The 20,250-nt window shown below is 52.5% G+C and overlaps 1 protein-coding gene across 4 annotated transcripts in view; it reads left to right on the forward strand.

The window, feature by feature from the left end:
* acsf2 (acyl-CoA synthetase family member 2) overlaps positions 1–20,250 on the forward strand; it is a 980,331-nt gene that overhangs the window by 830,399 nt on the left and 129,682 nt on the right. For all 4 annotated transcript variants that reach the window (XM_059948994.1, XM_059948995.1, XM_059948996.1 and 1 more), the window contains 2 exons: positions 13,082–13,189; positions 19,937–20,088. In XM_059948994.1, the coding sequence (XP_059804977.1) occupies positions 13,082–13,189; positions 19,937–20,088 (260 nt within the window). The remainder of the gene's footprint in view (positions 1–13,081; positions 13,190–19,936; positions 20,089–20,250) is intronic.

A 20,250-nucleotide genomic window follows, 5' to 3' on the forward strand; every position in this document is an offset into this window, starting at 1 on the left:
AGGAACAGTGTATTCTGTATCTAACCGATGCTGTCCGTGTCCCGGGGAGTGTGTGAAGGAACAGTGTATTCCGTATCTAACCGATGCTGTCCGTGTCCCGGGGAGTGTGTGAAGGAACAGTGTATTCTGTATCTAACGGATACTGCCCGTGTCCCGGGGAATGTGTGAGGGAACAGTGTATTCTGTATCTAACCGATGCTGTCCGTGTCCCGGGGAGAGTGTAAGGGAACAGTGTATTCTGTATCTAACCGATACTGTCCGTGTCCCGGGGAGTGTGTGAAGGAACAGTGTATTCTGTATCTAACCGATGCTGTCCGTGTCCCGGGGAGTGTGTGAAGGAACAGTGTATTCTGTATCTAATCGATGCTGTCCGTGTCCCGGGGAGTGTGTGAAGGAACAGTGTATTCTGTATCTAATCGATGCTGTCCGTGTCCCGGGGAGTGTGTGAAGGAACAGTGTATTCTGTATCTAACCTATGCTGTCCGTGTCCCAGGGAGTGTGTGAGGGCACAGTGTATTCTGTATCTAATCGATACTGTCCGTGTCCCGGGGAGTGTGTGAAGGAACAGTATATTCTGTATCTAACCTATGCTGTCCGTGTCCCAGGGAGTGTGTGAGGGAACAGTGTATTCTGTATCTAACCGATACTGCCCGTGTCCCCGGGAGTGTGTGAAGGAACAGTGTATTCTGTATCTAACCGATGCTGTCCGTGTCCCGGGGAGTGTGTGAAGGAACAGTGTATTCTGTATCTATCCGATGCTGTCCGTGTCCCGGGGAGTGTGTGAAGGAACAGTGTATTCTGTATCTAACGGATACTGCCCGTGTCCCAGGGAGTGTGTGAGGGAACAGTGTATTCTGTATCTAACCGATACTGTCCGTGTCCCGGGGAGTGTGTGAGGGAACACTGTATTCTGTATCTAACCGATACTGCCCGTGTCCCGGGGAGAGTGTAAGTGAACAGTGTATTCTGTATCTAACCGATACTGTCCGTGTCCCGGGGAGTGTGTGAGGGAACAGTGTATTCTGTATCTAACCGATACTGTCCGTGTCCCGGGGAGTGTGTGAGGGAACAGTGTATTCTGTATCTAACCGATACTGTCCATGTCCCGGGGAGAGTGTAAGGGAACAGTGTATTCTGTATCTAACCGATGCTGTCTGTGTCCCGGGGAGTGTGTGATGGAACAGTGTATTCTGTATCTAACCGATGCTGCCCGTGTCCCGGGGAGTGTGTGAGGGAACAGTGTATTCTGTATCTAACGGATACTGTCCGTGTCCCGGGGAGTGTGTGAGGGAACAGTGTATTCTGTATCTAACCGATGCTGTCCGTGTCCCGGGGAGTGTGTGAAGGAACAGTATATTCTGTATCTAACGGATACTGTCCGTGTCCCGGGGAGTGTGTGAGGGAACAGTATATTCTGTATCTAACCGATACTGTCCGTGTCCCCGGGAGTGTGTGAGGGAACAGTGTATTCTGTATCTAACCGATACTGTCCATGTCCCGGGGAGTGTGTAAGGGAACAGTGTATTCTGTATCTAACCGATACTGTCCGTGTCCCCGGGAGTGTGTGAGGGAACAGTGTATTCTGTATCTAACCGATACTGTCCGTGTCCCGGGGAGTGTGTGAAGGAACAGTGTATTCTGTATCTAACCGATACTGACCGTGTCCCGGGGAGTGTGTGAAGGAACAGTGTATTCTGTATCTAACCGATGCTGCCCGTGTCCCGGGGAGTGTGTCAGGGAACAGTGTATTCTGTATCTAACCGATACTGTCCGTGTCCCGGGGAGTGTGTGAGGGAACAGTGTATTCTGTATCTAACCGATACTGTCCATGTCCCGGGGAGAGTGTGAGGGAACAGTGTATTCTGTATCTAACGGATACTGTCCGTGTCCCGGGGATTGTGTGAAGGAACAGTGTATTCTGTATCTAACCGATGCTGTCCGTGTCCCGGGGAGTGTGTGAGGGAACAGTGTATTCTGTATCTAACCGATGCTGTCCGTGTCCCGGGGAGTGTGTGAAGGAACAGTGTATTCTGTATCTAACCGATACTGTCCGTGTCCCGGGGAGTGTGTGAGGGAACAGTGTATTCTGTATCTAACCGATGCTGTCCATGTCCCGGGGAGTGTGTGAGGGAACAGTGTATTCTGTATCTAACCGATACTGCCCGTGTCCCGGGGAGTGTGTGAAGGAACAGTGTATTCTGTATCTAACCGATACTGTCCGTGTCCCGGGGAGTGTGTGAAGGAACAGTGTATTCTGTATCTAACCGATGCTGCCCGTGTCCCGGGGAGTGTGTGATGGAACAGTGTATTCTGTATCTAACCGATGCTGTCCCTGTCCCGGGGAGTGTGTGAAGGAACAGTGTATTCTGTATCTGACCGATGCTGTCCGTGTCCCGGGGAGTGTGTGAGGGAACAGTGTATTCTGTATCTAACCGATACTGTCCGTGTCCCTGGGAGTGTGTGAGGGAACAGTGTATTCTGTATCTAACCGATACTGTCCGTGTCCCGGGGAGGGTGTGAAGGAACAGTGTATTCTGTATCTAACCGATACTGTCCGTGTCCCTGGGAGTGTGTGAGGGAACAGTGTATTCTGTATCTAACCGATACTGCCCGTGTCCCGGGGAGTGTGTGAAGGAACAGTGTATTCTGTATCTAACCGATACTGTCCGTGTCCCTGGGAGTGTGTGAGGGAACAGTGTATTCTGTATCTAACCGATACTGCCCGTGTCCCGGGGAGTGTGTGAGGGAACAGTGTATTCTGTATCTAACCGATGCTGTCCGTGTCCCGGGGAGAGTGTAAGGGAACAGTGTATTCTGTATCTAGCCGATACTGCCCGTGTCCCTGGGAGTGTGTGAGGGAACAGTGTATTCTGTATCTAACCGATACTGTCCGTGTCCCGGGGAGTGTGTAAGGGAACAGTGTATTCTGTATCTAACCGATACTGCCCGTGTCCCGGGGAGAGTGTAAGGGAACAGTGTGTTCTGTATCTAACCGATACTGTCCGTGTCCCGGGGAGTGTGTGAGGGAACAGTGTATTCTGTATCTAACCGATGCTGTCCGTGTCCCGGGGAGTGTGTAAGGGAACAGTGTATTCTGTATCTAACCGATGCTGCCCGTGTCCCGGGGAGTGTGTGAGGGAACAGTGTATTCTGTATCTAACCGATACTGTCCATGTCCCGGGGAGAGTGTAAGGGATCAGTGTATTCTGTATCTGACCGATACTGTCCGTGTCCCGGGGAGTGTGTGAAGGAACAGTGTATTCTGTATCTAACCGATACTGCCCGTGTCGCGGGGAGTGTGTGAAGGAACAGTGTATTCTGTATCTGACCGATACTGTCTGTGTCGCGGGGAGTGTGTGAAGGAACAGTGTATTCTGTATCTGACCGATACTGTCCGTGTCCCGGGGAGTGTGTGAAGGAACAGTGTATTGTGTATCTAACCGATGCTGTCCGTGTCCCGGGGAGTGTGTGAAGGAACAGTGTATTCTGTATCTAACCGATGCTGCCCGTGTCCCAGGGAGTGTGTGAGGGAACAGTGTATTCTGTATCTAACCGATACTGTACGTGTCCCGGGGAGTGTGCGAAGGAACAGTGTATTCTGTATCTAACCGATACTGTCCGTGTCCCGGGGAGTGTGTGAAGGAACAGTGTATTCTGTATCTAACCGATACTGTCCGTGTCCCGGGGAGTGTGTGAAGGAACAGTGTATTCTGTATCTAACCGATACTGTCCGTGTCCCGGGGAGTGTGTGAAGGAACAGTGTATTCTGTATCTAACCGATACTGTCCGTGTCCCGGGGAGTGTGTGAAGGAACAGTGTATTCTGTATCTAACCGATACTGTCCGTGTCCCGGGGAGAGTGTCAGGGAACAGTGTATTCTGTATCTAACCGATACTGTCCGTGTCCCGGGGAGTGTGTGAAGGAACAGTGTATTCTGTATCTGACAGATACTGTCCGTGTCGCGGGGAGTGTGTGAAGGAACAGTGTATTCTGTATCTAACCGATACTGTCCGTGTCCCGGGGAGTGTGTGAAGGAACAGTGTATTCTGTATCTAACCGATACTGTCCGTGTCCCGGGGAGTGTGTGAAGGAACAGTGTATTCTGTATCTAACCGATACTGTCCGTGTCCCGGGGAGTGTGTGAAGGAACAGTGTATTCTGTATCTAACGGATACTGCCCGTGTCCCGGGGAGTGTGTGAAGGAACAGTGTATTCTGTATCTAACCGATACTGTCCGTGTCCCAGGGAGTGTGTGAAGGAACAGTGTATTCTGTATCTAACCGATACTGTCCGTGTCCCGGGGAGTGTGTGAGGGAACAGTGTATTCTGTATCTAACCGATGCTGTCCGTGTCCCGGGGAGTGTGTGAGGGAACAGTGTATTCTGTATCTAACCGATGCTGTCCGTGTCCCGGGGAGTGTGTGAAGGAACAGTGTATTCTGTATCTAACCGATACTGTCCGTGTCCCGGGGAGTGTGTGAAGGAACAGTGTATTCTGTATCTGACCGATACTGTCCGTGTCGCGGGGAGTGTGTGAAGGAACAGTGTATTCTGTATCTAACCGATACTGTACGTGTCCCGGGGAGTGTGCGAAGGAACAGTGTATTCTGTATCTAACCGATACTGTCCGTGTCCCGGGGAGTGTGTGAAGGAACAGTGTATTCTGTATCTAACCGATACTGTCCGTGTCCCGGGGAGTGTGTGAAGGAACAGTGTATTCTGTATCTAACGGATACTGTCCGTGTCCCGGGGAGTGTGTGAAGGAACAGTGTATTCTGTATCTAACCGATACTGTCCGTGTCCCGGGGAGTGTGTGAAGGAACAGTGTATTCTGTATCTAACCGATACTGTCCTTGTCCCGGGGAGTGTGTGAAGGAACAGTGTATTCTGTATCTAACCGATACTGTCCGTGTCCCGGGGAGTGTGTGAAGGAACAGTGTATTCTGTATCTAACCGATACTGTCCGTGTCCCGGGGAGTGTGTGAAGGAACAGTGTATTCTGTATCTGACCGATACTGTCCGTGTCGCGGGGAGTGTGTGAAGGAACAGTGTATTCTGTATCTAACCGATACTGTCCGTGTCGCGGGGAGTGTGTGAAGGAACAGTGTATTCTGTATCTGACCGATACTGTCCGTGTCGCGGGGAGTGTGTGAAGGAACAGTGTATTCTGTATCTAACCGATACTGTCCGTGTCCCGGGGAGTGTGTGAAGGAACAGTGTATTCTGTATCTAACCGATACTGTCCGTGTCCCGGGGAGTGTGTGAAGGAACAGTGTATTCTGTATCTAACCGATGCTGCCCGTGTCCCGGGGAGTGTGTGAAGGAACAGTGTATTCTGTATCTAACCGATACTGTCCGTGTCGCGGGGAGTGTGTGAAGGAACAGTGTATTCTGTATCTGACCGATACTGTCCGTGTCGCGGGGAGTGTGTGAAGGAACAGTGTATTCTGTATCTAACCGATACTGTCCGTGTCGCGGGGAGTGTGTGAAGGAACAGTGTATTCTGTATCTGACCGATACTGTCCGTGTCGCGGGGAGTGTGTGAAGGAACAGTGTATTCTGTATCTAACCGATACTGTCCGTGTCCCGGGGAGTGTGTGAAGGAACAGTGTATTCTGTATCTAACCGATACTGTCCGTGTCCCGGGGAGTGTGTGAAGGAACAGTGTATTCTGTATCTAACCGATGCTGCCCGTGTCCCGGGGAGTGTGTGAGGGAACATTGTATTCTGTATCTAACCGATGCTGTCCGTGTCCCGGGGAGTGTGTGAGGGAACAGTGTATTCTGTATCTAACCGATACTGTCCGTGTCCCGGGGAGTGTGTGAGGGAACAGTGTATTCTGTATCTAACCGATACTGTCCATGTCCCGGGGAGTGTGTGAAAGAACAGTGTATTCTGTATCTAACCGATACTGTCCATGTCCCGGGGAGAGTGTGAGGGAACAGTGTATTCTGTATCTAACCGATGCTGTCCGTGTCCCGGGGAGTGTGTGAGGGAACAATGTATTCTGTATCTAATCGATACTCTCCGTGTCCCCGTGAGTGTGTGAGGGAACAGTGTATTCTGTATCTGACCGATACTGTCCGTGTCGCGGGGAGTGTGTGAAGGAACAGTGTATTCTGTATCTAACCGATACTGTCCGTGTCCCGGGGAGTGTGTGAGGGAACAGTGTATTCTGTATCTAACCGATACTGTCTGTGTCCCGGGTAGAGTGTAAGGGAACAGTGTATTCTGTATCTTACCGATATTGTCCGTGTCCCGGGGAGAGTGTAAGGGAACAGTGTATTCTGTATCTAACGGATACTGCCCTTGTCCCGGGGAGTGTGTGAAGGAACAGTGTATTCTGTATCTAACCGATATTGTCCGTGTCCCGGGGAGTGTGTGAAGGAACAGTGTATTCTGTATCTAACCGATACTGTCCGTGTCCCGGGGAGTGTGTGAGGGAACAGTGTTTTCTGTATCTAACCGATACTCTCCGTGTCCCCGTGAGTGTGTGAGGGAACAGTGTATTCTGTATCTAACCGATACTGTCCGTGTCCCAGGGAGTGTGTGAAGGAACAGTGTATTCTGTATCTAACCGATACTGTCCGTGTCCCGGGGAGTGTGTGAGGGAACAGTGTATTATGTATCTAACCGATACTGTCTGTGTCCCGGGGAGTGTGTGAGGGAACAGTGTATTCTGTATCTAACCGATACTGTCCGTGTCCCGGGTAGAGTGTAAGGGAACAGTGTATTCTGTATCTAACCGATACTGTCCATGTCCCGGGTAGAGTGTAAGGGAACAGTGTATTCTGTATCTTACCGATATTGTCCGTGTCCCGGGGAGAGTGTAAGGGAACAGTGTATTCTGTATCTAACCGATACTGTCCATGTCCCGGGGAGTGTGTGAGGGAACATTGTATTCTGTATCTAACCGATGCTGTCCCTGTCCCGGGGAGGGTGTGAAGGGCCGTGTTGTGCTCTGTTTTGTGCATCATCCTGGAGAGCGTAGGATTACGGACAGAGATAGCCGCCCCAGAGTCCGATGGACAACCCCAGTTTCCCCCAGCTCTCTTTGTAATCAAAGAGTTGTCAGTCGATTTGTTGGAGAGTTGGGCATTGATCTATAGTTTGCTGCTGTGCGAGAGACCGGGAATGATATATTCAAACACTATGTTTAGGACAGGTTTTCACACCACATTAGCCAATGAAAGTCATTTAGTGCATGTTTACTCTCCTCTCCTTTCCTCTCCCTCAGCCCTGATGCCCGCTGATTTTCCACAGTCCCTCCGTCCCCTCCCTCACCCCTCATGCCCGCTGATTTTCCTCACTCCCTCCGTCTCCCTCAGCCCTCTTGCCCGCTGATTTTCCTCAGTCCCTCCGTCCCCTCCCTCACCCCTCATGCCCGCTGATTTTCCTCACTCCCTCCGTCTCCCTCACCCCTCATGCCCGCTGATTTTCCTCACGCCCTCCGTCCTCTCCCTCACCCCTAATGCCCACTGATTTTCCTCACTCCCTCCGTCCTCTCCCTCATCCCTCATGCCCACTGATTTTCCTCACTCCCTCCGTCCTCTCCCTCACCCCTCATGCCCGCTGATTTTCCTCACGCCCTCTCCCTCACCCCTCATGCCCACTGATTTCCTCACTCCCTCCGTCCTCCCCCTCATCCCTCATGCCCGCTGATTTTCCTCACTCCCTCCGCCCCCTCCCTCACCCCTCATGCCCGCTGATTTTCCTCACTCCCTCCGTCCCCTCCCTCACCCCTCATGCCCGCTGATTTTCCTCACTCCCTCCGTCCCCTCCCTCACCCCTCATGCCCACTGATTTTCCTCACTCCCTCCGTCCCCTCCCTCACCCCTCATGCCCACTGATTTTCCTCACTCCCTCCATCCGCTCCCTCACCCCTCAGGCCCACTGATTTCCTCACTCCCTCCGTCCTCCCCCTCATCCCTCATGCCCGCTGATTTTCCTCACTCCCTCCGTCCCCTCCCTCACCCCTCATGCCCGCTGATTTTCCTCACTCCCTCCATCCTCTCCCTCACCCCTCATGCCTGCTGATTTTCCTCACTCCCTCCGTCCTCTCCCTCACCCCTCATGCCCGCTGATTTTCCTCACTCCCTCTGTCCCCTCCCTCACCCCTCATGCCCGCTGATTTTCCTCACTCCCTCCGTCTCCCTCAGCCCTCTTGCCCGCTGATTTTCCTCAGTCCCTCCGTCCCCTCCCTCACCCCTCATGCCCGCTGATTTTCCTCACTCCCTCCGTCTCCCTCACCCCTCATGCCCGCTGATTTTCCTCACGCCCTCCGTCCTCTCCCTCACCCCTAATGCCCACTGATTTTCCTCACTCCCTCCGTCCTCTCCCTCATCCCTCATGCCCACTGATTTTCCTCACTCCCTCCGTCCTCTCCCTCACCCCTCATGCCCGCTGATTTTCCTCACGCCCTCTCCCTCACCCCTCATGCCCACTGATTTCCTCACTCCCTCCGTCCTCCCCCTCATCCCTCATGCCCGCTGATTTTCCTCACTCCCTCCGCCCCCTCCCTCACCCCTCATGCCCGCTGATTTTCCTCACTCCCTCCGTCCCCTCCCTCACCCCTCATGCCCGCTGATTTTCCTCACTCCCTCCGTCCCCTCCCTCACCCCTCATGCCCACTGATTTTCCTCACTCCCTCCGTCCCCTCCCTCACCCCTCATGCCCACTGATTTTCCTCACTCCCTCCATCCGCTCCCTCACCCCTCAGGCCCACTGATTTCCTCACTCCCTCCGTCCTCCCCCTCATCCCTCATGCCCGCTGATTTTCCTCACTCCCTCCGTCCCCTCCCTCACCCCTCATGCCCGCTGATTTTCCTCACTCCCTCCATCCTCTCCCTCACCCCTCATGCCTGCTGATTTTCCTCACTCCCTCCGTCCTCTCCCTCACCCCTCATGCCCGCTGATTTTCCTCACTCCCTCTGTCCCCTCCCTCACCCCTCATGCCCGCTGATTTTCCTCACTCCCTCCGACCCCTCCCTCACCCCTCATGCCCGCTGATTTTCCTCACTCCCTCCGTCCTCTCCCTCACCCCTCATGCCCGCTGATTTTCCTCACTCTCCTCTCCCTCACCCCTCATGCCCGCTGATTTTCGTCACTCCCTCCGTCCCCTCCCTCACCCCTCATGCCCGCTGTTTTTCCTCACTCTCCTCTCCCTCACCCCTCATGCCCACTGATTTTCCTCACTCCCTCCGTCCCCTCCCTCACCCCTCATGCCCACTGATTTTCCTCACTCCCTCCATCCTCTCCCTCACCCCTCAGGTCCGCTGATTTTCCTCACTCCCTCCGTCCCCTCCCTCACCCCTCATGCCCGCTGATTTTCCTCACTCCCTCCGTCCTCTCCCTCACCCCTCATGCCCGCTGATTTTCCTCACTCCCTCCGTCCTCTCCCTCACCCCTCATGCCCGGTGATTTTCATCACTCACTCCGTCCCCTCCCTCACCCCACATGCCTGCTGATTTTCCTCACTCCCTCCGACCCCTCCCTCACCCCTCATGCCCGCTGATTTTCCTCACTCCATCCTCTCCCTCACCCCTCATGCCCGTTGATTTTCCTCTCTCTCCTCTCCCTCACCCCTCATGCCCGCTGATTTTCCTCACTCCCTCCGTCCCCTCCCTCACCCCTCATGCCCGCTGTTTTTCCTCACTCTCCTCTCCCTCACCCCTCATGCCCGCTGATTTTCCTTACTCTCCTCTCCCTCACCCCTCATGCCCGCTGATTTTCCTCACTCCCTCCGTCTCCCTCACCCATCATGCACGCTGTTTTTCCTCACTCCCTCCGTCTCCCTCATCCCTCATGCCTGCTGATTTTCCTCACTCCCTCCGTCTCCCTCACCCCTCATGCCCGCTGATTTTCCTCAATCTCCTCTCCCTCACCCCTCATGCCCGCTGATTTTCCTCACTCCCTCCGTCCCCTCCCTCACCCCTCACGCCTGCTGATTTTCCTCACTCCCTCCGTCTCCCTCACCCCTCATGCCCGCTGATTTTCCTCAATCTCCTCTCCCTCATGCCCGCTGATTTTCCTCACTCCCTCCGTCCCCTCCTTCACCCCTCATGCCCGCTGATTTTCCTCACTCCCTCCGTCCCCTCCCTCACCCCTCATGCCTGCTGATTTTCCTCACTCTCCTCTCCCTCACCCCTCATGCCCGCTGATTTTCCTCACTCCCTCCGTCCTCTCCCTCACCCCTCATGCCCGCTGATTTTCCTCACTCCCTCCGTCCCCTCCCTCACCCCTCATGCCCGCTGATTTTCCTCACTCCGTCCTCTCCCTCACCCCTCATGCCCGCTGATTTTCCTCACTCTCCTCTCCCTCACCCCTCATGCCCGCTGATTTTCCTCACTCCCTCCGTCCCCTCCCTCACCCCTCATGCCTGCTGTTTTTCCTCTCTCCTCTCCCTCACCCCTCATGCCCGCTGATTTTCCTTACTCTCCACTCCCTCACCCCTCATGCCCGCTGATTTTCCTCACTCCCTCCGTCCCCTCCCTCACCCCTCATGTCCGCTGATTTTCCTCACTCCCTCCGTCTCCCTCACCCCTCATGCACGCTGATTTTCCTCACTCCCTCCGTCTCCCTCACCCCTCATGCACGCTGATTTTCCTCACTCCCTCCGTCTCCCTCATCCCTCATGCCCGCTGATTTTCCTCACTCCCTCCGTCTCCCTCACCCCTCATGCCCGCTGATTTTCCTCAATCTCCTCTCCCTCACCCCTCATGCCCACTGATTTTCCTCACTCCCTCCGTCCCCTCCCTCACCCCTCATGCCCGCTGATTTTCCTCACTCCCTCCGTCCCCTCCCTCACCCCTCGTGCCTGCTGATTTTCCTCACTCTCCTCTCCCTCACCCCTCATGCCCGCTGAATTTCCTCACTCCCTCCCTCTCCCTCACCCCTCATGCCCGCTGATTTTCCTCACTCCCTCCGTCCTCTCCCTCACCCCTCATGCCCGCTGATTTTCCTCACTCCCTCCGTCCTCTCCCTCACCCCTCATGCCCACTGTTTTTCCTCACTCCCTCCGTCCTCTCCCTCACCCCTCATTCCCGCTGATTTTCCTCACTCCCTCCGTCCCCTCCCTCACCCCTCATGCCCGCTGATTTTCCTCACTCCCTCCCTCTCCCTCACCCCTCATGCCCGCTGATTTTCCTCACTCCCTCCGTCCTCTCCCTCACCCCTCATGCCCGCTGATTTTCCTCACTCCCTCCGTCCTCTCCCTCACCCCTCATGCCCGCTGTTTTTCCTCACTCCCTCTGTCCTCTCCCTCACCCCTCATTCCCGCTGATTTTCCTCACTCCCTCCATCCCCTCCCTCACCCCTCATGCCCGCTGATTTTCCTCACTCCCTCACCCCTCATGCCCGCTGATTTTCCTCACTCTCCCCTCCCTCACCCCTCATGCCCGCTGATTTTCCTCACTCCCTCCATCCTCTCCCTCACCCCTCATGCCCGCTGATTTTCCTCACTCCCTCCATCTCCCTCACCCCTCATGCCCGCTGATTTTCCTCACTCCCTCCATCCTCTCCCTCACCCCTCATGCCCGCTGATTTTCCTCACTCCCTCCGTCCTCTCCCTCACCCTTCCTGCCCGCTGATTTTCCTCACTCCCTCCATCTCCCTCACCCCTCATGCCCGCTGATTTTCCTCACTCCCTCCATCTCCCTCACCCCTCATTCCCGCTGATTTTCCTCACTCCCTCCATCCTCTCCCTCACCCCTCATGCCCGCTGATTTTCCTCTCTCTCCCCTCCCTCAGCCCTCATGCCCGCTGATTTTCCTCACTCCCTCCGTCCCCTCCCTCACCCCTCATGCCCGCTGATTTTCCTCACTCCCTCCGTCCTCTCCCTCACCCCTCATGCCCGCTGATTTTCCTCACTCTCTCCGTCTCCCTCACCTCTCATGCCCGCTGATTTTCCTCACTCCCTCCGTCCTCTCCCTCAGCCCTCATGCCCGCTGATTTTCCTCATTCCCTCCATCCCCTCCCTCACCCCTCATGCCCGCTGATTTTCCTCACTCCCTCCGTCCCCTCCCTCACCCCTCATGCCCGCTTATTTTCCTCACTCCCTCCGTCTCCCTCACCCCTCATGCCCGCTGATTTTCCTCACTCCCTCCGTCTCCCTCACCCCTCATTCTCGCTGATTTTCCTCACTCCCTCCATCCCCTCCCTCACCCCTCACGCCCGCTGATTTTCCTCACTCCCTCCGTCGTCCTCACCCCTCATGCCCGCTGATTTTCCAGCACAGTGTGAAATGCCCAGTTAAAAACAGAATGTGTAGGAAATATTTGGCCGTCAGTCTGCATCGTTGCGTAGAAAATTTGCCTCCAGCCGGCAGATGAGCAAGCGGTGCTCCCATCCTGACTGCACGTACATCAGCCTTCGAGACCAATCTCCCAGGATGCTCAGGGGCTGTGGCGTTTGCAGTTGTTGCTCCGTGTTTTGATGGTGAAAGTCAGCGTAGTTGATGTCTGAATGTATGAATATACATCTGGACTCTGACGTAGTCACATCGTGAGTGGCTCACACATTGAGTAGTTTGGAGCAAGATAGTCATTCTGAAGCAGAACATCAGCCAGGTTAAATTTATAGCCCAGCGCCGTGTTCCTTCTCCACCAGCCAACAGCTTCATTGTGAGTGACTTCTGCAAGAGGTTGCTGAGTCTTCAGGTACAGACAGGCAGGCAGACATACTTTATTGATCCCGGGGGAAATCGGGTTTCGTTACAGCCGCACCAACCAAGAATAGTGAAGAAATATAGCAATATAAAACCATAAATAATTAAATAATAATGTTGATCATTCCCAATGGAAATAAGTCCAGGACCAGCCTATTGGCTCAGGTTGTCTGACACTCCGAGGGAGGAGTTGTAAAGTTTGATGGCCACAGGCAGGAATGACTTCCTATGATGCTGGATTTGAATCCAGGTCTCGGGATTATTCCTGAACAGATGAAATGGTGATTCTCCGAACTACTTCCCCCTGATTTTGTAAGCAGGGTGACATGTCAGACTACTGGTGCACGGATGGACTAATTTGGTAATGGTGGAGAGCTGGGTTTGTTACTGTGAATGACAGGTGTCCTGTCTTCTACAGGTTGTATACGGGACAACAGAGAACAGTCCGGTCACATTTCAAGGATTTCCACAAGACGAAATAAAACGAAAAACAGAGACAGTTGGATACATCAGCCCTCACATTGAGGTAAGAACAAGGAAGTATCGTTTGTTGCTGGTGAAATTAATCTACAGAACTGGCTCCTCTTCCCAAGCTTCCCACCTCCCTTCTAAACCCTCCTACACCTCCTTTTCTCCTCTTCTCACTCACTAAGTTCTTTCCTGTCTTTCTATCACGGTCCCATTCTCTCCAGATTTCCTCCTCCCTTCTGCTCCTTCCCTGCCCTTACGCTCTTTCTTTCCTATTTACCCTTATCAGAGTCAGTTCATCCTCATTGCTTCTCCTTATTCTTTCCTTTGAATTTTACATCCTCTCCAGCACCTCTGCTCAACAAGTCTGCTACTTCTGACTCCTCTTTAGAGCCGATGTTAATCAGCTCTCATCAATTTTCTCAGTGACGAAATGCAGAGTTCAGCACTGACTTGTTGCCACGCTTTTTGGTGTGCCGTGTTGTTCTCTGTCCCGTGCTGTTCTCTGTCCCGTGCTGTTCTCTGTCCCGTGTTGTTCTCTGTGCCGTGTTGTTCTCTGTGCCATGTTGTTCTCTGTCCCGTGCTGTTCTCTGTACCGTGTTGTTCTCTGTCCCGTGTTGTACTCTGTGCCGTGCTGTTCTCTGTCCCGTGTTGTTCTCTGTGCCGTGTTGTTCTCTGTACCGTGTTGTTCTCTGTCCCGTGTTGTTCTCTGTGCCGTGCTGTTCTCTGTCCCGTGTTGTTCTCTGTGCCGTGTTGTTCTCTGTGCCGTGTTGTTCTCTGCGCCGTGTTGTTCTCTGTCCCGTGTTGTGCTCTGTGCCGTGTTGTTCTCTGCGCCGTGTTGTTCTCTGTCCCGTGTTGTTCTCTGCGCCGTGCTGTTCTCTGCGCCGTGCTGTTCTCTGTGCCGTGCTGTTCTCTGTGCCGTGTTGTTCTCTGTGCCGTGTTGTTCTCTGCGCCGTGTTGTTCTCTGCGCCGTGTTGTTCTCTGCGCCGTGCTGTTCTCTGCGCCGTGTTGTTCTCTGTACCGTGTTGTTCTCTGTACCGTGCTGTTCTCTGTACCGTGTTGTTCTCTGTACCGTGTTGTTCTCTGCTCCGTGTTGTTCACTGCGCCGTGCTGTTCTCTGTGCCGTGTTGTTCTCTGTGCCGTGTTGTGCTCTGTGCCGTGTTGTGCTCTGTACCGTGTTGTTCTCTGTGCCGTGTTGCTCTCTGTGCCGTGTTGTTCACTGTGCCGTGTTGTGCTCTGTGCCGTGTTGATCTCTGTACCGTGTTGATCTCTGTACCGTGTTGATCTCTGCACCGTGTTGTTCTCTGCACCGTGTTGTTCTCTGCACCGTATTGTTCTCTGTGCCGTGTGGTTCTCTGTGCCGTGTTGTTCTCTGTACCGTGTTGTTCTCTGTACCGTGTTGTTCTCTGCACCGTATTGTTCTCTGTACCGTGTTGTTCTCTGTACAGTGTTGTTCTCTGTACCGTGTTGTTCTCTGCGCTGTGTTGTTCTCTGCACCGTATTGTTCTCTGTGCCGTGTGGTTCTCTGTGCCGTGTTGTTCTCTGTACCGTGTTGTTCTCTGTACCGTGTTGTTCTCTGCTCCGTGTTGTTCTCTGTACCGTGTTGTTCTCTGTACCGTGTTGTTCTCTCTGCCGTATTGATCTCTGTACCATGTTGATCTCTGCACCGTGTTGTTCTCTGCACCGTGTTGTTCTCTGCACCGTATTGTTCTCTGTGCCGTGTGGTTCTCTGTGCCGTGTTGTTCTCTGTACCGTGTTGTTCTCTGTACCGTGTTGTTCTCTGCTCCGTATTGTTCTCTGCACCGTGTTGATCTCTGCACCGTGTTGTTCTCTGTACCGTGTTGTTCTCTGTACAGTGTTGTTCTCTGTACCGTGTTGATCTCTGTGCCGTGTTGTTCTCTGTGCTGTGTTGTTCTCTGCGCCGTGTTGTTCTCTGTGCCGTGTTGTGCTCGGTGCCGTGTTGTTCTCTGTACCGTGTTGTTCTCTGAACCGTGTTGTTCTCTGTACCGTGTTGTTCTCTGCACCGTGTTGTTCTCTGTACCGTGTTGTTCTCTGCAACGTGTTTCTCTGTGCACCGTGTTGTTCTCTGTACCGTGTTGTTCTCTGCACCGTGTTGTTCTCTGTACCGTGTTGTTCTCTGCACCGTGTTGTTCTCTGTACCGTGTTGTTCTCTGCAACGTCTTCTCTGCAACCTGTTGTGCTCTGGTCCGTGTTGTTCTCTGCAACGTGTTGTGCTCTGTGCCGTGTTGTGCTCTGTGCCGTGTTGTTCTCTGCTCTGCACCGTGTTGTTCTCTGCAACGTGTTCTCTGCAACTTGTTGTGCTCTGGTCTGTGTTGTTCTCTGCAATGTGTTGTGCTCTGTGCCGTGTTGTGCTCTGTGCCGTGTTGTTCTCTGCTCTGCACCGTGTTGTTCTCTGCTCTGCACCGTGTTGTTCTCTGCACCGTGTTGTTCTCTCTTCCGTGTTGTTCTCTCTACCGTGTTGATCTCTGTGCCGTGTTGTTCTCTGTCCCGTGTTGTTCTCTGTCCCGTGTTGTTCTCTGCGCCGTGTTGTTCTCTGTCCCGTGTTGTTCTCTGCGCCGTGTTGTTCTCTGAACCGTGTTGTCCTTTTTACCGTGTTGTTCTCTGAACCGTGTTGTCCTTTTTACCTTGCTGTTCTCTGTGCCGTGTTGTTCTCTGTGCCGTGTTGTTCTCTGCACCGTGTTGTTCTCTGTACCGTGTTGATCTCTGTACCGTGTTGATCTCTGTACCGTGTTGATCTCTGTACCGTGTTGTTCACTGCACCGTGTTGTTCTCTGTACCGTGTTGTTCTCTGTACCGTGTTGTTCTCTGTCCCGTGTTGTTTTCTGCTCTGCACCGTGTTGTTCTCTGCACCGTGTTGTTCTCACTTCCGTGTTGTTCTCTCTACCGTGTTGATCTCTGTGCCGTGTTGATCTCTGTGCCGTATTGATCTCTGTGCCGTGTTGTTCTCTGTCCCGTGTTGTTCTCTGTCCCGTGTTGTTCTCTGCGCCGTGTTGTTCTCTGAACCGTGTTGTCCTTTTTACCGTGTTGATCTCTGTACCGTGTTGTTCTCTGAACCGTGTTGTCCTTTTTACCGTGTTGTTCTCTGAACCGTGTTGTCCTTTTTACCGTGTTGTTCTCTGTCCCGTGTTGTTCTCTGCACCGTGTTGTTCTCTGTACCATGTTGTTCTCTGCACCGTGTTGATCTCTGTACCGTGTTGTTCTCTGTACCGTGTTGTTCTCTGTCCCGTGTTGTTTTCTGCTCTGCACCGTGTTGATCTCTGTACCGTGTTGTTCTCTGTCCCGTGTTGTTCTCTGTCCCGTGTTGTTCTCTGCGCCGTGTTGTTCTCTGAACCGTGTTGTCCTTTTTACCGTGTTGATCTCTGTACCGTGTTGTTCTCTGAACCGTGTTGTCCTTTTTACCGTGTTGATCTCTGTACCGTGTTGTTCTCTGTACCGTGTATCTCTGTGCACCGTGTTGTTCTCTGTACCATGTTGTTCTCTGCACCGTGTTGTTCTCTGCGCCGTGTTGTTCTCTGTACCGTGTTGTTCTCTGCACCGTGTTGTTCTCTGTACCGTGTTGTTCTCTGCAACTTGTTGTGCTCTGGTCCGTGTTGTTCTCTGCAATGTGTTGTGCTCTGTGCCGTGTTGTGCTCTGTGCCGTGTGGTTCTCTGCTCTGCACCGTGTTGTTCTCTGCACCGTGTTGTTCTCTGCACCGTGTTGTGCTCTGTGCCATGTTGTGCTCTGCTCTGCACCGTGTTGTTCTCTGCTCTGCACCGTGTTGTTCTCTGCACCGTGTTGTTCTCTCTTCCGTGTTGTTCTCTCTACCGTGTTGATCTCTGTGCCGTGTTGTTCTCTGTCCCGTGTTGTTCTCTGTCCCGTGTTGTACTCTGCACCGTGTTGTTCTCTGAACCGTGTTGTTCTCTCTTCCGTGTTGTTCTCTCTACCGTGTTGATCTCTGTGCCGTGTTGTTCTCTGTCCCGTGTTGTTCTCTGTCCCGTGTTGTACTCTGCACCGTGTTGTTCTCTGAACCGTGTTGTTCTCTGAACCGTGTTGTCCTTTTTACCGTGTTGATCTCTGTACCGTGTTGTTCTCTGAACCGTGTTGTCCTTTTTAACGTGTTGTTCTCTGAACCGTGTTGTCCTTTTTACCTTGCTGTTCTCTGCACCGTGTTGTTCTCTGCGCCGTGTTGTTCTCTGCACCGTGTTGTTCTCTGTACCGTGTTGTTCTCTGCACCGTGTTGTTCTCTGCAACTTGTTGTGCTCTGTTCCGTGTTGTTCTCTGCAACGTGTTGTTCTCTGCAACGTGTTGTGCTCTGTGCCGTGTTGTGCTCTGTGCCGTGTTGTTCTCTGCTCTGCACCGTGTTGTTCTCTGTACCGTGTTGTTCTCTGCACCGTGTTGTTCACTGTGCCGTGTTGTTCACTGTGCCGTGTTGTTCTCTGCGCCGTGTTGTTGTTCCCTGTGCCGTGTTGTTCTGTGTACCGTGTTGTTGTCTGTACTGTGTTGTGCTCTGCACCGTGTTGTTCTCTGTACCGTGTTGTTCTCTGCACCGTGTTGTTCTCTGTACCGTGTTGTTCTCTGTACCGTGTTGTTCTCTGCTCCGTGTTGTGCTCTGCTCCGTTTTGTGCTTTGTACCGTGTTGTTCTCTGTACCGTGTTGTTCTCTGTACCGTGTTGATCTCTGCACCGTGTTGTTCTCTGTACCGTGTTGTTCTCTGCAACGTGTTTCTCTGTGCACCGTGTTGTTCCCTGTGCCGTGTTGTTCTGTGTACCGTGTTGTTGTCTGTACTGTGTTGTGCTCTGCACCGTGTTGTTCTCTGTACCGTGTTGTTCTCTGCACCGTGTTGTTCTCTGTACCGTGTTGTTCTCTGTACCGTGTTGTTCTCTGCTCCGTGTTGTGCTCTGCTCCGTTTTGTGCTTTGTACCGTGTTGTTCTCTGTGCCGTGTTGTTCTCTGTACTGTGTTGTTCTCTGTACCGTGTTGTGCTCTGTACCGTGTTGTTCTCTGTACCGTGTTGATCTCTTTACCGTGTTGTTCTCTGCACCGTGTTGTTCTCTGTACCGTGTTTCTCTCTGCACCGTGTTGTTCTCTGCACCGTGTTGTTCTCTGTACCGTGTTGTTCTCTGCAACGTGTTGTTCTCTGTACCGTGTTGTTCTCTGTACCATGTTGTTCTCTGTACCGTGTTGTTCTCTGCAACGTGTTGTTCTCTGTACCGTGTTGTTTTCTGTACCATGTTGTTCTCTGCACCGTGTTGTTCTCTGTACCATGTTGTTCTCTGCACCGTGTTGTTCTCTGTACCATGTTGTTCTCTGTACCGTGTTGTTCTCTGCAACGTGTTGTGCTCTGTTCCGTGTTGTGCTCTGCGCTGTAGAGCTGATTGCATTAGCTCCTGCTGCTTTGTACTCCACTGACAGTGGTTGTGTACTTGGATTTGACAAGATGCTGCACTTGAGGCTCATGTTATTACAGGGAAGTCACTGGCCTGGATACAAGTCTGGCTGACTGGCAGGAGGCAAAGTGTGGTAATAAGGGGGGCCTTTTCTAGTTCGCTGCTGGTGCCTCGTGGTCTTTCACAGGGGTCAGAGTTGGGACAGATACTTTTTATTTTATTTGTCAGTGTTTGGATTATGGATTCTATGGCTTTGTGGCAAAGATTGCAGATGATACAAAGGCAGTGTTGAGGGATCAGAGAGGCTGCAGAAGGTCGTAGACAGGTTAGCAGAATGGGCAAAGGAATGACAGATGGAATACAGTGTCGGCAAATGTACGGTTATACGCTTTGGTAGAGGAAATAAAAGGGTAAACTATTTTGTAAATGGGGAGAAAATCCAAAAAAAATCAGAGATGCAAGGGGACTTGGAAGCCCTTGTGCAGGGTTCCCTAAAGGTTAATTTCCAGGGTGACTTGGTGGTGATGAAGACACACGCAATGTCCGCATTCATTGCGAGAGAACCGGAATAGAACAGGAAGGGTGTGATGCTGAGGTTTCATTAGGCATTGGTCAGAACACACTTGGATACTGTGAGCAGTTCTGGGCCACTTATTTAAGGAATGATGTGCTGGCATTGGACAGGGTCAAGAGGAGGTTTGTGAGAATGGTTCCAGGAGTGAAAGGGTTAATGAGTGAGGCGCTTTGGGCCTTTACTCGCTGGAGTTTAGAAGAATGAGCGGAGATCTCCATCAAATATTGAAAGGCTGGAGAGAGTGGACATGGAGAGACTGTTTCCCGTCTTGGAGAAGCACGCAGCTTCAGAATAGAGTGACAGCCATTTAGCGGAGATGCGTAGGAGTTTCTTTAGCCAGGGGGTTGTGACTGAGTAATTCACAGTTAAAAGACTATATTTAAGTGAAGGTGGATTAGTCGGTGTCAAAGGTTGGGGGGAAGCGGGGGAAGGGTAATAAACTTGCCGTGATGGAATGCAAAATAGGCTCAAAGGAGCCAATGGCCTAATTTTGCTGCACTTCTTCTGGTTTTCTGGACATGCTAATAATGCTGCCCTCATTGTTTCTCAGTAAAAGCTGAGTAGAAACACCTCTCGTTGCCAACCTCGATGCCCATTCCATTGAGATCCAGCTTCGAGTTCCTCTCCTGCAGTCTCCAACATTTCATTGCTCAGTATCCCTGTGTGCTTTCTCCTCTACAGTGGCATTTATTTCCCAGAAGCTTAGCATTCCCACAGGGATGGTGACACTAGCGTTGAGCACGGCACAGAAACTCTAAGAAACACATTTAATACCCATTGATCTAAGGAGAATCTGCAGGGTATTGCTCCTCCAGTAATTCACGTTTTTCAATTTGTATCACAGGCTAAAGTTGTGGATCCCCAAACTAAGGAAATCCTTCCTGTGAACACGGCAGGGGAACTGTGGATCCGTGGGTATTCTGTCATGTTGGGATACTGGAATGACCCGGAAAAGACAAAGGAAGTCATCACCCCGGAGGGGTGGTATAGAACGGGGTGAGTGAGTGGGTGAAGTCACTGATTCATTTGAGTTCAGTTCCTCCAAACACTGAGAAAATTCAGCCCCAGCTCTGCTCTTGTTACACATTTCCGGACCAAGTGCTCAGCACGGGCTGCTCTGTTCCGGGGATGAGTGCAAACTACAGGAGTTGGATGAGT

The sequence above is a fragment of the Hypanus sabinus genome, chromosome 23 (assembly GCF_030144855.1).
Source record: "Hypanus sabinus isolate sHypSab1 chromosome 23, sHypSab1.hap1, whole genome shotgun sequence".
Taxonomy (NCBI): domain Eukaryota; kingdom Metazoa; phylum Chordata; class Chondrichthyes; order Myliobatiformes; family Dasyatidae; genus Hypanus; species Hypanus sabinus.